Here is a 22,256-nt window from a genome sequence, read left to right as displayed (position 1 = left end):
AATGTTTTTTTAACAGCTGATCGGCAGCTTCAAAATGGCCACCAGGTAATAAAAATGGCTACCCACTATGTTTAGGGATGGATCCCTTGCTATACAGGCACCGAAAATGGCTGCCGTATGGAGGATCTTCGCTGGATGGTGAGTTTTTAGCACATTGGAACGCATTGAACGGTTTTCAGTGTGTTTCAATGGGATTTTTATTTTCGCTTTACGATGTTTTCGCTTAACAGGGATTTTCCCGGAACAGATTATCACCGTTAAGTGAGGCAGCACTGTATGGGTTTGTGGAACGGAACTCTGCGAGAATTTTGCCTGCAGAATTCTTGGAAAATTCTGAGAGCTGGAGTCCCAAAAGGAAAGAAAGAGTAGTGTGTCCCTGTTGCTTGCTCCCCATCAGGTTCTGTAAAGATGGTTTTTGCTGTGCAAAAGAGAAGGGGTTGCAATTTTCTGATTCATCTCTGGTGCTGCAAGAGAAATGACTGAATGATTGCAGGGCTCTCAAAATCAACAGCTCTCAAAATACTTTCCATCCAGTAGAAGCTCTCTTGGCCTCCTGTATAAGCTAGATTCCATCATTTAGCTGTGCTCCCTGATTCACTTTGATATGTCTCTGGTACAGTGTAGTGCCCCCAAAGGTCACCCTGAAATGAGTGTATCAGTCTTAAAGCCATAACTTCTTCTGTTTTGGTTTTACGTACAGTGGTGCCTCGCAAGACGGATGCTCCGTTTTACGACAAAACCGCTTGACGTTGACTCTTTTGCGATCGCAAAACAATGTTTCCTATGGGGGAATTTCGCTTTGCGATGATCGGCTCCCTGTTTCGGGAACCGATTTTCGCAAAGCAACGATTTTCACACAGCTGATCGTCGGTTTCAAAATGGCCACTGGGTTAAAAAAATGGCTCCCCGCTCTTTTCTGGGATGGATTCCTCGCTGCACAGGCAGTGAAAATGGCCGCGCTATGGAGTATCTTCCCTGGACGGTGACTTTCAAGCCCATAGGAACGCATTAATCAGGTTTTAATGCATTTCTATGGGCTTTTTAATTTCGCATTACGATGTTTTCGTTCTACATCGATTTCACTGGAACGAATTAACGTCGTAATGCAAGGCACCGCTGTATTTTTGTTGCTGAAGCCCACTAACACGGCTACTTCTCCGTTGTTTATTATGTAGTTTTTATTTTTATTTTTTTGTATGTTTTAATAAAAAATGTGTTTATTGTTGTTGTTACCATTTGATTATAATGCTGAAATTTGGAGTGCGTTCCCAATCCTGCAGTAAGGATTTAGTTTTAAGAGATGTGTTCCCAGACTCTGAAAAGTGAGAAGCAAGAATTTGCCCCAAGGCAGGGAAAAGCTGCAGGGACATAAAAAATCTTTACAAAAGTAACTTCTGGTTTTATTAGCTGTGGTTAGCAGTGCTAATCAGTCTTAGTCCAATAGAAATTCTCTTTTTTCATTAATAAAAGAAGCTTTTAAGCAAGTTGGTGTGACAAATATGGTTTCTGATCTAATAGATCTTTCTAGTTAACTAAGCTGCATTATCACACATGGGTTTCATGTTTAAAAAATGTAAAAAAAAATCATGTAACTTGACTTTTGCAGTGCTGTGCTATGCATGCTTACTCAAAAGAAATTCTTACCGGTTTGGTCCATTCACACCATGATTACTGAAGCCAGGATTCATAGTTTAAAGTGACACCCAGGCATGACCAATCTTAGTGGGAGTTTCTCCTGGAAACTGGACGTAGCTTTACAACTTTAATGGACTTGCAGTTTTAGGTATTTTCTTTGCTTTGCAAATTGTTTTTAACTAATTGTTTGAGTGCCCTGTCTTATGAAAGATGGGATTGAACTACATTAAATGTAACTTTTTTTAGAAGGGGGAAAAACACAAAACTTCTGATGTTCTTCCAGGATGTGTGCTGTGTTTGGTGGGATCTATTGTCTGCGCCACGCCGTGCAGTGTCTTGTCGTAGACAAAGAAACGAGAAGGTAAGGATTGTGAAGAAGTGGTAACCTTCCCTCTTTTTTATACACATACGGGATGAAAAATGCCAGAGTCAATTTTTAAAAAATGGTTCTTCAAAGATCTTCCTTGGTATTAATAACACATCAACCTTGATTAAAAGTAATTTGTGTACGGGTCCTCCAGAACAAGGAAAGTGGGTTTAGAATATAGAAACTAAATTAATTTCCCTGCGATATTACTGCAGCCTCCTGATCATCCAAGCTTGGAAGACAAATCATTTCGGTTGCCGGGGGTCTGGTGATGAGTGATGTTAGTTTTCCTTGTGGCCTTACCTACTCTAATTGATTTTCATCAGATGACAACAAAGCCCTCTGTTATTGCATTTTTAAAAATGAAGCTCACCTAAAGACTCATCAGATTAATCTTTGCTGATAATGCATGTCACTCTAAGAGAAAGGGCTTTAATGAGTTTTTAGGTAGATTGTTGTCATAAACTATGCTGCCCTCTTACCGGAGGATGAATCCTTTTTTGCAACCGTCTCAGGCTTCTTCCGAGCAACTTTTTAAAGCTGGGAACCCAATCGGCCAATGTTTCTTTTTGTTCTAAAATCCATGCCGCTGTGAACAGGCTTAGCAAAGACATGTGAGTTTCCAGCTCGATGACCATATTAATTCCATAGCAACAAAATCAAGAAAGACGTGTATGACACTTTCAAATTAACAAAATGTTGTTTGTATAAGTTTCTGTGGCATCGCCTCTAGTCCACAAAATGTATCTGTTGCCTTGTATGCCATCTTCTCTGTAGCTGCTCCTAGGCTGTGGGATGTCTACCACCGGGAGTCCAGGTTGCCCCCTACCCCCTTGTCCTTCCGGTCACAGCTGAAGGCCACGCGTTTCAGGCAGGCTTTTAACAGATAACTGGGCAGTGAAGGGTTTTGATTCTGGGAGCTGCATACAGTGGTGCCTCGCTAGACGATAATCCGTTCCACTGAAATCGCTGTTCAGCGAAATCATTATCTAGCGAAAAGCATTTCCCCATTGGAATGCATTGAAACCTGTTTAATGCGTCCCAATGGGGAAGAATCATCGTTGTCTAGCGAAGATCGGCCATAGGAAAGCCGCTTTGCAAACCGCCGATCAGTTGTTTAAATAGCTGTCTTGCGAAGCTTAGGTCCCGAAAACACCTGTTTTGCGAGCGCAGAGGAAGCTGTCAAAATCATTGTCTAGCAAAAATCGGTTTGTGAAGCAGGGACCAAACATTGTCCAGCGAAATTCCCCCATCGGAATCACTGTTTTGCGAATCGCTATAGCGATCGCAAAAAGTCAATGTCTAGCAAAAAACCTGTCATGCGGGGTAACTGTCTAGCGAGGCACCACTGTATAGTATGTTTTACTCTACCATTTAAGGTATTTTTCAACAGTTTTAACTAATTATTTTAATACTCTTGCATGCTGAATTTTTTTAATTGCAATAATTCATTCTTTTTTTAAAATCTGCTTTGTATTTTAATAATATTTGGATCCCTGAACTGGGAGAAAGGTGGCCTAGAAAATAAAATTAAGTAAGTAAGTAAAATACTGAAAATTTACCTTTCATGTTGCCATAATGGATGGATAGACAGACAGAGGTATGTTTTCATGATCGTTTGTGAGCTAGATAGATAAAAGTGCGCTTCATAATATGCTACAGGACACTCTTATTTAATCATCATCATCATCATCTTAGAACTTCAAGGGATTCTATGGATCATCAAGGGAGGTACAGTGGGAAATCAAACTCCCTACCTAAATCATGGAGCTATCCAGCGGTTCTGTTTTCCCCTGTCTATCTGTTTTGCTTAGTAAGTCAGAGGAATTATTGCATTGCTTCTTAGCTTCACAGTCTATCAGCTAAGTCCAACAACCAAATCTTTAAGTATCTACCGTTTCCCCAAAAATAAGACCTAACCTGAAAATAAGCTCTAGTATGGTTTTTCAGGATGCTTGTAATATAAGCTTTACCCCCAAAAATAAGCCCATGTTAAGTGAAACCCTGCCCTCCACCATTGTGCAGCAACCGGAAGAAGATGACATAACTATATTTGAATAAATGTAGATGGCTGTACATGAATTAAAAAAACACCCCCTGAAAATAAGCCCTAATGTGTGTGTTTTGGAGCAAAAATTAATATTAGACCCTGTCTTATTTTCAAGGAAACAGGGTACCTAGATGCAGGTGCCATTGAATTTAGCAGTTATGGCTACACTTGTAGGAATAAGATCTTAGGCTTTTTGAATCAGAGTCCTACGCTTTCTAATAACACGTTTGGAACCTTTCTGGTAAAGCAGTAAAATTTACAGTGCAGGTTCTTCCAAATCAATTAAATTCTTAGCCAAAGTTATCAATTTCCTTTGGGGGGGGGGCAGGTGGCAGTTTTAAAAAATATATATATAATTAGATGCTTAACCTGCTGTTTGGTCTCAAGATGAGTAACAACATTTATTTAAGAAACAATATGATGATCTGTCAGTAAGAGAGATCCTCTTCCCCCCCCCACCCCGTTTATGCATGCACACATGAGCCAGAGGTACTCATGCTAGTCCACAGGGTGTGTGGGGAATCCGACAGCGGTCTAGTACGTTTCACTCATACCAGCTAAAATATCAAGATGTCGTGAGTGAGCTTTGTCCTAGAGGAATGTGGAGTGAAAAAACATGACGTGGAGATCCAGTCTGAAATAAGTTCACAAGAAATAGTTAGAGATTTTATATACCTTGATTCAGTCATCAGTCTGAACGGACTCTGCAAGCAAGAAATCGGGAGAAGACTGAGACTACGAAGGGTAGGAATTAAGGAATTAGAAAAGAGCGTCAAGTGTAGCTGTGTGTCGTTGGAGACCAAGTTGAAGATCATCTAATTTGTTCGAAATGTGGTGCTGGAGGAGAGCCTTGCAGATAACCTGGACTGCCAGAAAGACAAACAAATAAGTCCTAGATCAAATCAAACCTAAACAATCTCAGGAGGCAAAATTGTTAAGACCGAGGCTGTCCTCCTTTGGGCACATCCTGAGAAGGCAGGGTTCTCTGGGAAAGACAGTCGTACTGGGAAAGGCGGAAGGGAGCAGGGAAAGAGGAAGGGAAAAAAAATACAAGATGGACTGATTCCCTAAAGGAAGCCACAGGCTTGAATTTGCAAGAACTGAGCAGGGCTGTTGACGGCGGGACATTTTGGAGGTCACTCGTTCATGGGCCCGCCGTAAGTCGGAGGGAACTTGACGGCACAGACCAACGAGAAGAAGGCACTCCCAGCTTGGTCCCTTAGCCTAGGACTGATCCTGGAGCTTAGAAGCATTCCTTTAAAAAACAAAAAAATGGAAACACTGCAGCTACCCAAAGCTTGATGGATTGTGGGACATTTTGTTCTCAAAAAGTTACAGAAAAGTTGGCCTGAGACAGAGGGGACTGGACAGCACAGCACAGAACAACGACAACAAATATTGTAGTTGATAGATAAAAACTCTATCACACTTTTCCAATTAGCCTGTACTTTAGTGTTAAAAAAGAAGCCACAGTGTGCTGCCCCTCTGGAGGGCAAAGGATTGAACTAGATGGGTCGGTACTCTAAATGGCAACACACTTCAAGGCAACTTAAAGTGTGTTGCCATCTCCCGTTTCGCTCTGCAAGTCCAACACCCTGAGCTAATGCCAGTTATGCTGATGGTCTTTCCGCAAGTGTGTGTAAATCTTATTTTGTATTGTGGGAGTGGGGGTGGAAATTGGCGAAAAGCAAAGTTTAGAGATATGTCCTCCTTCTCGTTCAAATAACGTGCTTTCTGTTCTGCTCATCATGCTGAATACCCATCAAATCGGTTGCTTGCTTGCTTCGCAAATGAGAATCTCCTCATAAGTTTTGCCTTTAGGGGAATGAAAATTGAATTTCCCTCCCGATTAGCTTTCGTTCCTTTTTTTAATTTTGCCTCTCCCTCCCTTTATGCAGTATAGATCTTGCTTACATGGCTTCATTTGATAAGATTTAAGGTGTTTTAATTTACATCTGTATATTTTGAACGGGGCTTACATTAAAAATAATTGCCTACGTTTTACTTGGAGCTGAGTTTTAAGTGCGTTTTCAGTGAAACCATCCCGGTCTCCAACGGAAAAGATGTGACAAATGTAAATTTATATTTCCATAATAAAAAAAAAGATGTAGCAAACACTGTAATTTACATATCTTTCCTGAAATATTGCACACTGGCTTTGTCAGTGCTGGTAAGTCCATTTCAAGGATGTCGCCCTTAGTCCATTAGTTTGGATAATGAGCCCTATAAAGTACATTTATAACTGGTGGCACTTGGCAAGAGATGGATTCTAATTTTCATCCTTTTATCTAGACACATTGAAGAAGGTCAATGGAGGGTTGGGTATGATTCATTGTCCTAACACATATCAGATGACAGAGACCTGATAATGTCATTGCATAAGTGTTTTCCTTATTCGAACGTGGCCCTTGAAGAGAATTCTTCTGCTGATCCTCCTTTTTTAAATCTTTTTTTTTATCTTAAGAAAAAGTAGAAACTGTATTAAAAGGCCCGTGCCGTTCTCTCTCGGCCTCTGCTTTTGGGATAAAACCGTAGCAAACATCTGCCTTGTTAACCATCATCAGATTTTAAAAAGGGGAACTATGGACTATGGACCGCCCTTCCCTCCTTCCATCCCATTCTTCGAAATATTGCAACAGGACATTTAATCAACTTTGGGGGTGTTGCTTTTCCCCCCTCCCACCAGAACATTCAGAGTGAAGGGATAAATTGGTTCAGAAACAGTAGGAAAGGTTATAATTAGAAACAGAGTGTGCCCACTGGACTGGCTTGTTTGTAAGCTGCATCTAAAATGAGAGCAACTGGAATCCATCAACTTCAGGGCGGATAAATAAAAGGAATGTTTTGCGTTGCAAGTGGAACCAACGTCCTGCATTCTTCATCGTTCTGCTTTTTCAAATTCACTGCCTTTGATAAAGAATAATTAGGCAGCTCAATCAGCACTGAATCCGTAATAGGGATTCAGCAGGATTTGGAAGACATCTAAATTTGCAAAAATCTAAGAAACCTTTCGAAAGGAGACCTGCAGCCTAGGAGGCCAACCAGCCCATGGAGGGTTGGTGGGCATGGAATGGTGATGTTGGGGGGTGGATGGGCTGATAGCTAGGGAGGGGCAGACTTGAACAGTGTGTCTTGGGAAAGAGCATGAAGAACAGTACCCTATTTTGTTGCAGCTCTCGGCCTTCAGTGAGAATTCCTTTAGAAGGGGTTAATCATCTTCCAACTGCAGAGCTGGGAAGGGATTCTCGAGTTACAAGAAAAACAGCATAAATCCACACAGAAAACACATTGCAATAAAACCAGTGAGATGAATTTAGTTGGCACTCCTAGCTAGAGCGGATCAGTGAATGAACGGGACTTGCTGTACCCACATTATATGACAAGTCCCATTGGTTCATGGGGTCTGTACTAGGTGAGGACGGACAACTTCATTTAGCACAATACGTTCAAAACGGCCGATTTTTATAAACGCCTGAAATACTTTTCAAAAATACTTCTAAAACCTGAGTAGATTCCAGCAGCTTTATGTGGCTTCTGAGCAATAGCTAGTTAATCCCTGGGGGGGGGTTTCCATAAATTAGGTGTCACCCCTGAGGAGACTTCCAAACTCACCTCACTTGGTTGCAGAGGGTGGAAAACAGCCTTCATGGATCAGTGAAAGACAAAGACGTTGGAGGGCTGTGGTCATTGAGTCTACCCCCATGGTGGCAATGTGTGGACCTCCAGAGGTGCTTGGAGGGCAACACCCATCGGCACTAGGCAGAATGAGGAAAGCTGGGAGTAGGAGGCCAACCACATCTGGAGGGCTACACTTTGTCCACTCCTGGTATGGCCAGGACTAAACTACTGTAAATGAGAATCGGTTTGATTTGGTGCATTTCAGACAGCTTCCTACTTCTGTGTTGAGGATATGGGACCGGGTGCCTTGCCCATGCACAGACCCCAGTGGGGTGCTCCTTCCAGCGTATTCTAACTCACCCCTCCAAAAGAAGGAAAGGTGGTTGGGGGGCCTTCATGGTCCTCCTCCTGGCCTTCAAGCTTGTTCTGAGAACATCTGGTTCCAACTTTGTTTTCTCCCTTTTACAGACGGCTCTTTGAGCTACTCACGGGGCTGTTCTGCTCTTTGTCTCTCTCTTAACCTTACTTGTGAGTTGCCTCAGGATTAGACTTTTCTGCCATAGTTTTTTCTTTTTTTTAGCTATGGAACTTTTCGGGGGCTCCAGCATCTCACGCACAGCAAAGACCTACTGCTCCCCACGGCCTCTTGATCCAGGCTGCAATTCCCTCTTTTGTTCAACTGAGAGGACCTCTTTGTTCCTGTTGCTGTTTCTACCGGCCATTGTAAAGAGGGCACGTCTCAGTTTTGTAGAACTGAGAAGTGTGATTTTTATACTGTTCATGTGGTGCCTTTGCTGTTGTTCTTAGAACTCTCGGGTATTGAGTTCTGACCATTTTGGACACCCCACAACCTTTTCTTCCCGATGTGGATGCAAAAGCGCAAGAGGAGCCCTGCTGGATCGTACTGAAGACGAGAGGTCCATGTTCTCCTTTCCCAGTGGGGGCAGTGTCTACCAGAAGCCCACAGACAGAACATGGATGCCATAACACGCTGCCTCTCATATTTCTGAGCGAGTGGTGTTCAGAGATACACTGCCTCTGATGCTGGAGGCCATAAACAGGCAGGGTAGACACACTTCTGGCTCTTATAACAATCTTAGAACTGCAAAGCTGGAAAGGACCCTAGGGATCATCAGCCCAGCCCCAGGAGGCCTAGTGGGGGATCGAACTCCCAACCTCTGGCTCCACTGCCAGAGACTTAAACCAATGAGATATCCAGCAGTTCCTCTTTGTACTACACTTCCCACCATCCCTAGCCAGCATCCTCCATGTGAATGGAGCATCTTGGTAGGTGGCTGGTGCTGCTGCTGATGCAATACAGGTAATGTCATAAGAATTCTAGTCTTCAGTGCCTGGCTCTGAGGAAGCACTTTATGCCTTTAGGCCTGGCTGGCTCTCTTTGAGAGCTGCACGAATTTCTCTATGCGCTTCAGACTGCTGTCCACAGCGCCTGCCTGCGTTTGTCTCAGAGCTTCTGCTTTTACTTGTTGGAGAGCTCGGCCTGCTTCTGTTGCTCTTCCGGAAATCTTACAATGTAATTCATGTTTATTTTTAATTGGGTCTTTCCCTTTCTCTCCTTTTTCAACAGGTGTAAAGCCATCATAGATCATTTTGGACAGAGGATAAGTGCTAGCTACTTTGTTGTGGAAGACAGTTACCTTTCTGAGAAAATATGCGCAAATGTGCCTTACAGGTAAATACTAAAGTAGAGATAAGGGTGACTAACAGTATATTCCAGTACAGGTCTACTCAAAAGGAAGTCTTGTATTCCATAGCACTTCCTCTCGGGTAATTGATTCTAGAATGCTTTGTTCTTTGCCATTAAGTCAGAACCGACCTCTAGTGACCCTAACAGGGATTTCAAGGTAAGTGAGGTAGTTAAGGGGTGGTTTTGTGAGTTCCACGTCTTCCCCCTGTAGTTTTTCCCCCTCAGCGAGGCCACCAGTGCACAAGGTTTGTGGAATCTCGACCAAGGAAACCGGCCACTAGAAAGTTTAAGTCCAGTCTCCTCCCCTGGCAGCTGTTTATTAACATGGAAAATATGTCATGAAGTATGATCTCCAAAATATTACGTGCTTTAGATCCTATGAGAAGGAGAAAATATCATTTTCTTTCACTTGAAGGGAAAACAAACACCAGTATTTCATGACAACAGTAACGAGGAAGTGGTCTCTTGGGTCTTCTTTCTGAATCGAGGTCCTGTTTCTGTCCTATCAGTCCCTTGTGTATCAAAATCTTGAGTCTGGTCGGCTGACAGGACTTTTAACCTGACTTTTATATCACATCGGTGTTCTTTTTTTAAATGCCCTTGTTCTGTTGTTGGACAAGTAGCCTCATTGAAGACTCAACTTGAGAGTGTCTTGAAGGTGCGTGGAATTGAACCGTTTTGTATTTTACACCCCTTCCTCCACTGTGCTTCATATAGGCCATTAACCTTTGCTGAAGCAATTATTAGCCAGTTAATAGCTATTTAAGAACATTAAACATCTCCAATAGTGCTGTTGAGGGTGAACCCAATGGTCTATTTGGTCCAATTCCTCTTTCTCTCAATGGCCAATACTGGATGCTTCAGAAGGCATATCACCAAAATAAGATCATTAGGGGCGTCATCTGTCCCTTTTCCCTTCACTCTGAGTTCACTGTCTCAATTCATAGGAAGTTACACTTTTGTTTGAACTTAGGGCAGCTTCACACCTAATGTTTAAAGAGCTGAAACCGCTGCTTCTTTCCAACCCTTTTGGTGTAGCATGCAAACATGGCAGAACTTTGAAAGGGATGTTTAAGAATGAACGTAAGGCGATGCGGAAGCCATCCAGTGGCGAGCGTTCAGGGCCCCTGCGCTGTATGTCCCTCCATAAATAGGTCTGTTTTGGTCCCACCAACCTCACACTTATCTTTGGTGGACGACACCTTCCTTGGTGGCAACTCCCAGACTCTGAAAACTCTCTTGCAGATGAGATGATGCTGGCTCCCGCTGCTGTAGTCCTTCACCTTACAAGCCGCCGCCTTTAGATTTAGCGGGTGTTTGTGCTGCTCAAGGGCTGGATAAGGAATAAGATCTTCATGGAAAATCTTACACATTTTCTGTTCTTTTTGTTATCTTTCACATTTTTTAAAAAAATTGCTTTTTGTTCTTTTGTGATCCTACGGTAATCTGTTTGATCGTGTTCTTACAGTGCAACGTCTTCAGTTTTAACTAGAACTCCATTCCTTCCTTCCACTTGTAGATATCACCCCATAATGCTTAATCGTGCTGTGAGGAGTCTTGAGTCCTGGGGCAGCAGGATCTCCTCCATCCGTGGGATCCCTATCCACGGATTCACTTATCCGCTGCCTGAAGCTCCTTTTTAAAAAATATCACAGAAATACATATTTATACATACTTCCAGGATTTGTTTACCAGAACTGACTGGTAGAGAAGCTAGAGACCATGCAATGTATAGCATCCGTGGAACTGACCACAACCACTCCCCATGGATACGGTCGTCCTACTGTATTAGGAGAAAGCCATAATAAATTACTCAGTCAATCCAGCAATCACACTGTCTTTATTCAGTTCTGGATGGCTTTAGCAACTTGTGGTATTGATGCTTCTTAAAACTAACTTTCCAAGCTCAGAAACATGGGGGCCAGGGACATATCAGAAGTCCTGTGCTGGAGGAGGCCAATCCAGTCTCTCGCTACCCACACTGGCCAACCAGGTGTCCCATCAGGAAACCTGCAAGAAAGGACACCTGAGAGCAATATCTCTCTTCTGCTGTTGTTCCTTGGCACCTGATGCCTCAGTGCTCCTGCAAGCCCCAATTGCTGGGAGACATCAGAGAAAGAGAGAGCCTGTTACTGCCCTCGCATCCTGTTTTGCCAGCCTCCAAGAGGCATCTGGTTTGTCATTGCAAGACACGGCTCTGAACTAAATGTTTCTTTGGTCTGCTCTAGACCAAGGTAGGGTTCCCACTTCTTCCTACAAATTTGAATAGTCTCTCAGTGTTAAATCCATTGTAATTTGTGCTTGGACTCTAATCCCTTTTATTGATGAAGGAACTGAACAGCATGAGAGCTGTTATTGACCCTTAGAGAAACTCGCTTTCCAGTCTATTTTCTGATGATTTATTATCCCACTTTTGCATGCAGTTCCTTGGCCAACTTCATTATATTAGAGTTTTGTCCGGGCCATGGTTTTGAGCTCTGTTTTACAAAAGGGTTGTGGGACTATCTAAAGGTCTCACTGAAGCCTGAGCATGTAATTCTGGCCTGTGTCTTCCTCTTCCCTGTGCCATTCATTACATTGTCTAGGAAGGAAAGACGGTCCAGCTTTTCTTTTGGAAAATTGACGTCTTGGCCATGATTGCACCATTTATCTTTAAATATTTACAGTAAGATGTGTTGGTTATTCTCTGGGTTGGACAGAGAATTTGAAGGCAGATTTGGGTAAGATTAGCCCTTGGGTGATAACACTGTGCAGAGAGGACTAATAGAGCAAAGTCACACACACCGAACCTTTTTCCTTTTAAAGTGGTGCCTCGCAAGACAAATGTAATTCGTTCCGCGAGAATCGCTGTCTTGCCGAAAAAATCATCTTGTGAGATTCCCTATGGGAACCTCGCAAGACGAATGAAATTTATTCATCTTGCGAGGCATCGGTCTCGGGGGGGAAATTCTTGCGAAGCATTGCCATAGAAGAAACCGTCTTGCAAGGCACCATAGTGAATGCAAAAAACAATCGTCTTGCGGGTTTTTCGTCCTGCAAGGCATTCGTCTTGCGAGGCACCACTGTATTGTTTATGTATCAGCTGCATTTATATCCCATCCCATAGCTGTACTCCATCCCATTTCATCTTTGCAATAATCCCAGGCTAAGAGAGAATGAGAGACTCAAGGTCATTCATGGGTTCTGTGACTCAGTGGGGGACAGAAGCCAGATCTCCCATGTTTCAGTTCAGCATTATAACCATAAGACTATAGGGCTTACAATAAATTGTGGTGTTGACTGGCTAAAGCCCAACATGATCATGAAGCCTATATCAATGAAGTGTCCCTATTTGTTCTCGGTCAATACCCTGCCACAAAGATCACCCCCTACAGAATAACTCAACATTGTAAACACCTTGGTCAGGTAGGAAATTGACCCATCTGTGATAGAATCACAGAATAATTGAGTTGGAAGGGGCCTATAAGGGGTATAATTGAGCCCATTCTCTGTAATTTCTCCAAATCATAGAAGAGATGCTTTTCGGACTATAACACATAAAATCTCCCATCCAGGGGGTTCTGGGAGTTGTAGTCTAAAAAAAATAAATTTTTCCAGTTTTGCCCCATTCTCCTAGCATCACATGCCAACTCTTTGTACAGTTCTTTGGAGCCCATCCATTTCGTTGATAACTGTACATTAGCACTCTATAAAATAATTTGCTGTGAAGAGTGACTTTATGATGGTTAAAATAAACATAGTATTCCATACGGAGTGCTAAATATATTCATTATCGTTTGATAGATATTGAGCTAGATTTGGCAGTCTTTATAGATCTGTGACTTGAGTCATCGCTAATTTCTCCTCTACGTTGGCCATATGCAGATGTGTCATTAACAATATTTAGCTTGCTAAGTGTGAAACATTAGTTTCTCATGACGGTAAATAATGTTTTTGGTTTTCTTTTTAAAAAAAACCTGGATCCATATGGCTCCCCTCTCCTTATGCTTTGTGATGAACCATAAGTGCTTTATTCACTTGCAGGCAGATTTCCCGAGCAATTCTCATTACGGATCGATCGATATTGAAGTCTGGCTCAGATCAGCAGGTTAGTCCATCAATTTAATATTGACAATTTTGCTAACTCCCTCTCCTACTCCCATAAACAGTTTCCGTCCCCCCGCGTGCTTACCAACTCCACTTAAATCACCGTTTCTATTTGGATGTTTAAAATGGATTTTTTTAAAAATAAAGCAAGTAGGCTCAAATTGGTCGGATAACAGGAAAGCTTTAAGATTCAAATGCGCCAGACTAGGAAATGACCACTAAAAGAAGTCTAATGCTTGATCAATGATGTGAACTCTTCAAAAAAGACAACATTTATGTTTTGGCCACGGGCTAAGTTAGTCATACTTTGTCCCATTGGAAATCAGTGGGTCAGTTTGCTTGTTACTAGAGATGGGCATGAACTGCTGTTCTGTGGTTGATTGCATTTAAGATTTGGTAGGGAAGCTAACAAGAGCTTGCCTCTTTGCATGTTAAAAGCCACTGGTGGGCTCCTTCTGGAATACATATCTCCCAAGGAATCTGTTCTTTTTTGCTTTTCAGATTTCCATTTTGACCATTCCGCCTACGGAGTTAGGTCAGCCCGCCATTTGCCTCGTAGAACTCTGTTCTTCAACCATGACCTGCATGAAGAACACGTGTGAGTACACGTTGCTTTGACTTTCTTTTTCTATCCTTTTTAAAACAGGAAAGTGACAGGTGGGGCCAAGGACAAACGGTGGGATCGAAATGACCGCTCTATTTTAAGCTTAAAGTGCTTATCTTTAGTCACTCCACACCTTAGGAGAGGCATGCCCACCTTTTAGAAAGGGGAACTCTACAAAAGCTATGAAACCTGCCAAGGGTGGTGACATGTGGGGCGGGAGTGTATGGACTGAAAGAACTGGGAAGCGTTAGGCCTGAGAAAAGGAAGACGGAGGGGAGGTAGGATAGCACTTTTCATATACAGTGGTGCCTCACTAGATGATGATAATCCGTTCCACTGAAATTGCTGTCTAGCGAAATCATTGTCTAGCAAAAAGCAAATTGTCGTCTAGCGAAAATCAGTTTGCGAAGCAGGGACCAAACATTGTCCAGCGAAATTCCCCCATAGGAATCACTGTTTTTGACACATTGACAAAAAGTCAATGTCTAGCGAAAAAACTGTCATGCGGGGCAACTGTCTAGCGAGGCACCACTGTACTTGAAAGGTAGTCATACAGAGTTGGGCAGGGTCTGTTTTCAATCATCCCAGAGTGCAGGACATGTAAGAATAGGCTCAAGGTAAAGAAAGCCAGATTTAGACTAACTATCAGGAAAATGACTTCACTGTTGGAGCAGTACAACAATGGGACTCATGAACTCAGGAGGTGGTGAGCGCTCCAACGCCTGAGATAATTCAAGAGAAAGCTAGATAGCCATCCTTCGGATATACTTTGATTTGGGTTCCTGCACTGAGTAGGTTGTGGGAGTCAATGGCCTTGTAGGCCTCTCCCAACTCAACTATTCTATGATTCTTTTGTGGGGAACCCAAATGGTCCGGATTAGGGCTGCAGAAAGGGACAGATCTGGAAGCAGTCACTGAGGTTCCCCAGTCCCCTAAGGTTTCCCCATCTGCGCTGAAACTTCCCACTTGTTTCTTCGTGGTCCTGTTCTGTTGGCACTTGACTGCTTGGCCTAAACCCTAATTGTTAGTCCTACCTGGAGTAACTCCATTGGCTAAATGGGATGCGTATACACATGCTCTTTTCTTCACTTTTCCAGACTGGAAATAGCAGCAGGAAACAGTGGAAAGTTTTGATCTAGGTTGAAAAGTAGCCCTCTGTCACAACCGCTTAGACACTTATGGCTCTACTGATTTTTTAAAATTATTATTATTTCCCTGTTCATTACTTTTAATAACAATGCACTTTAATAAGCTTTTGCAAAAAGGCTATAATTATGTATTTACACTTCAGGTCAATGGGACTGCAAATGCTCATTCATTAGAATGACAGACAGTTATCTAAATTTGTAAAAACTATTATAAGACGCCACAGGAGGCCCCGATCGGCAAGGTTTTAATGGCCAACTTTTATTCTAGTGAATGAGTTTGCAGCTGCCTTGCCAAGTGGAGGGTAAACCCCCATCGCGTTCTGCTGTGCCCCGGGTGCCCTGCCTGGTTATGACTGCTCTCTGAATATTTATTTCATTTTTCTTATCAGAAGTGAATACATTTGTTAGTTTTAGAGTTTTCTAGCTTGGCTGCTGTTCTGCTGTGATCAGTGGAACACAAGGACCGGATAGGAGAGATCCGGAGCTCGGAAAGCTTTCTCTCTCTTTCTCTCTTTTGGGACGACAGCCTCCAGGTGTCGCTTCAAGCATGGCTCCTTGACGAAGCGTTCTGGGTATTGTCATCCACCCTCTGGAGAGATCGCAGAGACTGGATCCCCACGGGGCCATGCAGTTCATGGCCTTCTTTTGTTCTGTGGGGGGCAACTGAGTGGTGCATCTTAAGAGAAATCAAAGAGAGTGGATGGCACACCTCCGTGATTTTTCTCACCCCGTGTGCTGCCTCTTGGTCCCAAAGTATGGCATGTTGAGGACTTGTGTCACCGTCTACGACAGGGTAGGATGAGCAGCACTGCCAGTGGTAGCTCCTTGGAAGACAAGAGAGGGTCATCGGACCATTTCCGTGTCTTCTCCCCGAATCTGCAGGCAGTGCAGAGCCTTTGAATGTAAATATAGTAGCCATGCCACAAGGAACGGTATGTAAGTGAGCAAGCAGCCTAGCAGAGGTAGAGGGGGAATGTTCACCAGCATAGATACAGTATGATGCAGGGTAATGCACAAGGGACGGACTTTTTGCCCCTCTTTGAACCCCTAATCGGGTCATCAGTTTTATTTTCCATATGGTTTGCTCGTCTAGACGTCTTTACAAAGCTATGCAAACTGTGCTATTGCTGACCTTCCTTTCCATCCCATGATGGCAGTTGACAACACTGGCCCTTAACAAGACTGTGGGTGAGAACATAAGCATCCTGACAGTAGATAAGGCACCCATAGGCTGAAATCCTGTTGTTGAACATAGTAAGTCACACTAGAGTATAGCCATTGAATTAGTTGGGGAATTGGTCGGTCAGTTCCTCTTTTAGTTTTAACTGAATCAAATGTGCTTACTCTAGTTGTGGCTTAATGTGCTAAGCAACTGGTTTTCAGCCATAGTGTGATTGGCATTTGTTAGCGTATGCAAGCTTTGCTTCAAAAGTTTCCCTGTGTGCTCTGCCTTTGATGTTTCTTCACATTATATTTCTCCATTGGGGATTAAATGAGATGTAACTCCTTCTTGTAATCTGAGATGTAAGGAGAGACTGGTAGTGTAGTGAAGTTGGTTGCATCGCCTGCAGTTGGAAGAGGGGAGCTGCACTATGAGTAAAGATCTGGGCCATTGCAAGTCATTGATGCAGTACCACCGGTGCCACATGCTTCCCCCCAGCTGGCTCCCCCACTCACCAGCCAGCACACCCTGCTTGTCTCCTGCTCTTTGCGTGACCGTCCAGTTGCAGCAGGAGCACACGCTTTCCCTCTCTGCCTCCTCCAGCAGCTGGCCGTTCCAGGGCAGTGCTGCAGGAATCCCTGCCCCACCTCCTGGTCTGAGTGGGCAGCTGCTGGAGGAGGCAAAGAAGGGAAGTCTGTGCTCCTGCTTCAACTGGATGGTCACGCAGACAAGCAGCATGCGCCAGCTGATAAGTGGGGGAGCTGGCCAGGAGGGTGGGAGAAGGGAACATGCACCACCACCAACAGCTTGCAACAACCTGGCACGAAGTGACTTGTACCCATCTCTAACTATGAGTCTCATTCTTACTTCTGGTATGAGGGAAGAAGGGTTCTCGTAACTGCACTAATACTCCAGTCCAAGAGTCTTCTTTGTAGATGTAGTCCCACTCACTGGGAGGTTTGGGTTCTTCAGGGGGATCTGTGTTTGCCTAGAAGCTCTTGTTCAGTTCCTCCAAGGCCTCTCCTGGGGCCCCCTCTTTTTCAGTCTCCTCTTCCCTGGTCTGGACCCCTTGCTCCACCTTCTCCTTCCCCCCTACTGACGGTGTCTGTGTCTCTGCCTCCAGCATCTCCCTTAAAGCTCCCTGGGGGTCGTCCTTCTCCTCTAGGGATCACTTCTCTCCTGGGCTTTCTTCCCAAGTCTTCCCCTCTAGAACCTCTGCCTGGGTTCAGTGTTCTGGTGCCCTAGAGGCCTTATGTCCAGTTTCCCTTGGGAATGGTTGTACTAAGTGGGCATCCCCTAGGTCTATGGAGGAGCTCACCCTCCAGAATTCCTTGGGTCCTGGGCGGTGTTGAGGTGGCCCACCGACACACATTTTTGAAATACGCACCAACGCCAATTTGACTCAGAACATTAACTTATAGGTAAGGAGGTAACGATCTAGAAAGCAACATGAAGTTGAACAGATTATTAGACGACATCTGGAAATCTGTCCATTTCTTGTGCTTCATCTTCCCCTCCGGTTCATCTCTTCGGTATATACTTGCCTACCCCACCTTTTTATAACTAAAAATTCGTGAAGCCTTTTGAAAGAATAGCTAGAAATAAACGTAATTGTTGCACATCAAATGAATTTAGTATAAACAGAAGCTAAAGAAGAGAAAGAAAATCAAGCAAAGACATAATCACATCTATAAAAGTAATAGAGGCATCTCGGCTCAAACGTTTGGGCTGATCTGAAGCCAGAAGAGGAAAGAAGGTCTTGATCTGGCTTCTCAGATTCAATGAAACAGGAACCAGACACGCTCTCTGAGGGGGACCACCCCATCTTTGCGTTGCCACCGCAGCAACGCAGTAGAGTACAGTGGTGCCCCGCTTGACGATTACCCCGCTTGACGCTGAAATCACTTCACAACAATGTTTTTGCGATCGCAATAGTGATTGCAAAACGATGTTTCAAAGGGCAATTTTCGTTTTACGACGATCGGTTCCCTGATTCAGGAGCCGATTCTTCGCATTACAACAATCTAAAAACAGCTGATCGTCGAGTTTCAAAATGGCCACCCACTGTGCAAAATGGCTCCCCGCTGTTTTCGGGACTGATTTTTTGCGTTACAGGCACCGGAAAATGGCCACCCTATGGAGGATCTTCGCTGGACAATGAGGTATTTCGCCCATTGGAACGCATCCGGTTTTAAATGCGTTTCAATGGGTTCCCCCCGCTTGACGACGATTTCGCTCTACAGCGATTTTGCTGGAACGGATTATTGTCATCAAGCAGGGCACCACTGTACTCAGCGTGCTGTACTGGATCAGGGGATGGACTAGAACTCTGGAGACCAGGAGTTTGAATCTCCTCTTGGCCATGGAAGCTCTCTAGAGGAGTGGGATTGGTAAAACCACTCCTTAAATATCTCACTTACTCTGAAAGCCCTGTTAAGGTCCCTGTAAGTCCATTCCAACTTGACAGCACACAGCCAACTCCTTTTTTTCAGTTGTTGTCTACCTTACCTCCCGGGAGGGGAGGTACTCCTTGAGAAGGCTCTCAGAGGATGATGTGAATAATGAGCAGGTTCATGAATGGGAAGGAGGTGACTATGTCTTATACCCTAAAAGGCTTCAAGGTTAAAGTGGGCACTTTGCTTTGGATCTAGAAACAGACAGGGTGCAGTGCCAGTGAACTGCTGTTAAACCAGAGCAGTGTGTATTGACTGATGGACCCCCAATCCATCATCCGGCAGCAGAATTCGTAATTAAAGGCAAAGACTAATTTTGCATATTAATGGTTGAACTAGTGTTTAAAACATTTTACTCATGACTTGATTTCAGTTGTTGTTGTTGTTGGTTTTATTTTTTAATTATCACTGCCTGGAATGGAAGTGCTTTTAAATTACAAAGCTGTCTGCAATTTTAGATGTAGTTCAGGGTGGCTTCACATGACCAGAGTTCTTTGTTTGTTTGTTTAAGTGTAATAAGCAGGTTTATCTTATACTATCATTGTTTTAGAGAACTATTGTCTCAAAGTACCTTGTGATTTTCCCACTGCAAAAGAAGGCTGGCATGAGAGCATCGTAGGATTCCCATGTAATAGACAAGACAGCTTCATGGCATAGAGTTCTGAACCTCTTTAACTTGGTGGAATGAAACAGATTTGAACATTTGATGCAGCCTTTGAACAAAGAGAAGCTGCTGACATACGATGAGTATGAAGTTTGCTTTTCAGCAAATGCTTCCAGATACTCACTCCTTTAAGAGACTTCATGCACTAAATATAGGGCTGGCCATACCATTGTGCAGCATGAGACAACTATTTCATTCATTCATTCATTCATTCATTCATTCATTCATTCATTCATTCATTCATTCATTCATTCATTCAACACAGATAAAAAAAGATTTAAAAACACTACATTAGCATCACACTTAAAAAACTATTATAGGTGAAAAAAATTAAAGAATAAAAATGACAAACATTTGGTGGCACTTTAAAGACTATTATATTTTAATAAAGTGAGCTTTCTGATGAAGTCCACGAAAGCTCACATTAAAAAAATATAAAAGTTAGTCTTTTGTCTTTTTTAAACTCTTTTTTTGTTTGTTTTCACCTACAATACTTGCACAGACTCACACGACTACCCCTTCTACAAAAAACAATTGTATATTGAGATTTAAATCAAGTTTAAAAACAATTCGAAAACATTTACACACCTGTCGGTTAGAAAACATCCCTGAAATACAGTATATAGTTTAAATGATAAGAAAAAGGAAAGGTTTGTCAAAGTCTTATATCTGGATAGCTTGCTTGTTTGTTTAATAATTCTAGAAACTTTAAGAGCTTCTTATTTGGGTTTGTCCACTTTCCTTTTCCAACCAAATTATGTGGTGGTCTATTTTAACAGTAATACTAAATATGCTGAATTCCAGGCTCAGTGTGTTTATAATCACTTTTTCATTCTATTCTTTTGACAGATTTAGTTCATTTAACTTGTTCTTCTGTTAAAACTGCGAAAGAAGACTTGGAGCCTGCTGTACAACAGTTATTCAGTGAGTTTACAGAAACAGGTAAAAATCAAAGGCACTAAACAAATTTTCAGTCTTCTATTCCAACAAATAAGTCCTTTAAGCTCAAAATTATTTACACCCAATTAGTGTCAGAAGATAGGTCAAAAGACTTTTGCGAAGGCCACTCTGTGAATGCATGTTTCATGTGATTGTTCCTTTCCCTTTTAGTAAATGATTCACAGAACAGAACAAGCTTCTACTCTTGTCTTTTCTGTTCTGCTTTCTGAAAGCAGTTGCTCCTACTCTCAAGTCATTTTGGGGCAAGTCTCCAAAAATGACTTGGACTACAACAACTATTATGCCTAACTATTGCCTGTGTCCCCCTTTACGGATTGCTGCCTTGTCATGGCGAAGGGGCTTGAGTAATTCAGAGAAGCTATGGGCTATGCCATGCAGGGACACCCAAGACAGACAGGTCATAGTGGAGAGTTCTGACTAGACATGATCCACCTGGAGCAGGAACTGGCAAGCCACTCCAGTATCTTTGCCAAGAATACCCCATGAACAGGAAAAAAAAAAAAGACTAAAAGCTATGACTCCAGAAGATGAGCCCCTCAGGTCAGAAGGCGTCCAACATGCTACTGAGGAAGAACGGAGGACAAATACAAGTGCAGGTAGCTCCAGAGCTAATGAAGTGGTTGGGCCAAAGCCGAAAGGACGGTCAGCTGTGGACATGCCTGGAAGGGAAAGGAAAGTCCGATGCTGCAAAGAAAAATACAGTGGTGCCTCGCACAACGAGCGCCCCGTAGAGCGATGAATTCGCTCTACGGTGACGCTTTTGCGATCGCTAATGTGATCGCAGAGCGATGCCCCCAATGGGTGAAAATCGCAGAGCGAAGGTCGGTAAGCGGTTCGCTTACCGACCTTCACTTTGCGACCCGCCAATCAGCTGTTCTGCGGCTTCAAAATGGCCACCGGAACAGCCGAAAGAGCCGGGCACAGCGTTTTCGCGCCCTTGGTAAGCAAGGGGAGGGTACGAAAACGCTGCCGGACAGCTGATCGCAGCCATTTTCGGGCCCTCGTTCAGTGAGGGGAGGGCGCGAAAATGGCTGCCGGCCATCGGAGAAACATCGCTGAACGGTGAGTACAGCAGCCGATTGGAACGCATTAAACACTGTTTAATGCGTTCCAATGGGCTTTTCTGCCCTGCTCAGCAATGTTTCACACAGATAGGGTTAATCCGGGACGGATTAACCTTGCTGTGCGAGGCACCACTGTACTGCATAGGAACCTGGAATGTAAGATCTATGAACCTTGGGAAGCTGGATGTGGTCAAACAGGAGATGGCAAGAATAAACATTGACATCCTGGGCATCAGTGAACTAAAATGGATGGGAATGGGCAAATTCAATTCAGACGATTATCATATCTACTATTGTGGGCAAGAATCCCGTAGAAGAAATGGAGTAGCCCTGATAGTCAACAAAAGAGTGGGAAAAGCTGTACTGGGATACAATCTCAAAAATGATAGAATGATTTCAATACGAATCCAAGGCAGACCTTTTTAACATCACAGTAATTCAAGTTTATTCACCAACCACCGATGCTGAAGAGGCTGAAATTGACCAGTTCTATGAAGACTTACAGCACCTTACACCAAAGAAAGATGTTCTTGTCATTATAGGGGACTGGAATACTAAAGTAGGGAGTCAGAAGATAAAAGGAACAACAGGGAAGTTTGGCCTTGGAGTTTGAAACGAAGCAGGGCAAAGACTCATAGAGTTTTGTCAAGAGAACAAGCTGGTCATCACAAACACTCTTTTCCAAAAACACAAGAGGTGACTCTACACATGGACATCACCAGATAAGCAATACTGAA

General features: G+C 43.3%; 1 protein-coding gene across 2 annotated transcripts in view; it reads left to right on the top strand.

Moving 5' to 3' along the window:
• CHM (CHM Rab escort protein) overlaps positions 1-22,256 on the top strand; it is a 73,211-nt gene that overhangs the window by 39,507 nt on the left and 11,448 nt on the right. The window contains exons 9-13 of one of the 2 annotated variants that reach the window (XM_072981096.2): positions 1,919-1,996; positions 9,259-9,363; positions 13,402-13,465; positions 13,966-14,062; positions 20,345-20,437. In XM_072981096.2, coding sequence (XP_072837197.2) covers positions 1,919-1,996; positions 9,259-9,363; positions 13,402-13,465; positions 13,966-14,062; positions 20,345-20,437 — 437 coding nt within the window. The remainder of the gene's footprint in view (positions 1-1,918; positions 1,997-9,258; positions 9,364-13,401; positions 13,466-13,965; positions 14,063-20,344; positions 20,438-22,256) is intronic. The other variant, XM_072981098.2, reaches the window with a different exon arrangement.

This window comes from Pogona vitticeps, chromosome 11 (assembly GCF_051106095.1).
Source record: "Pogona vitticeps strain Pit_001003342236 chromosome 11, PviZW2.1, whole genome shotgun sequence".
Lineage (NCBI taxonomy): Eukaryota > Metazoa > Chordata > Lepidosauria > Squamata > Agamidae > Pogona > Pogona vitticeps.
Note: the sequence above shows the minus strand (reverse complement) of the source record. Positions and strands in the feature narration are given on the sequence as shown.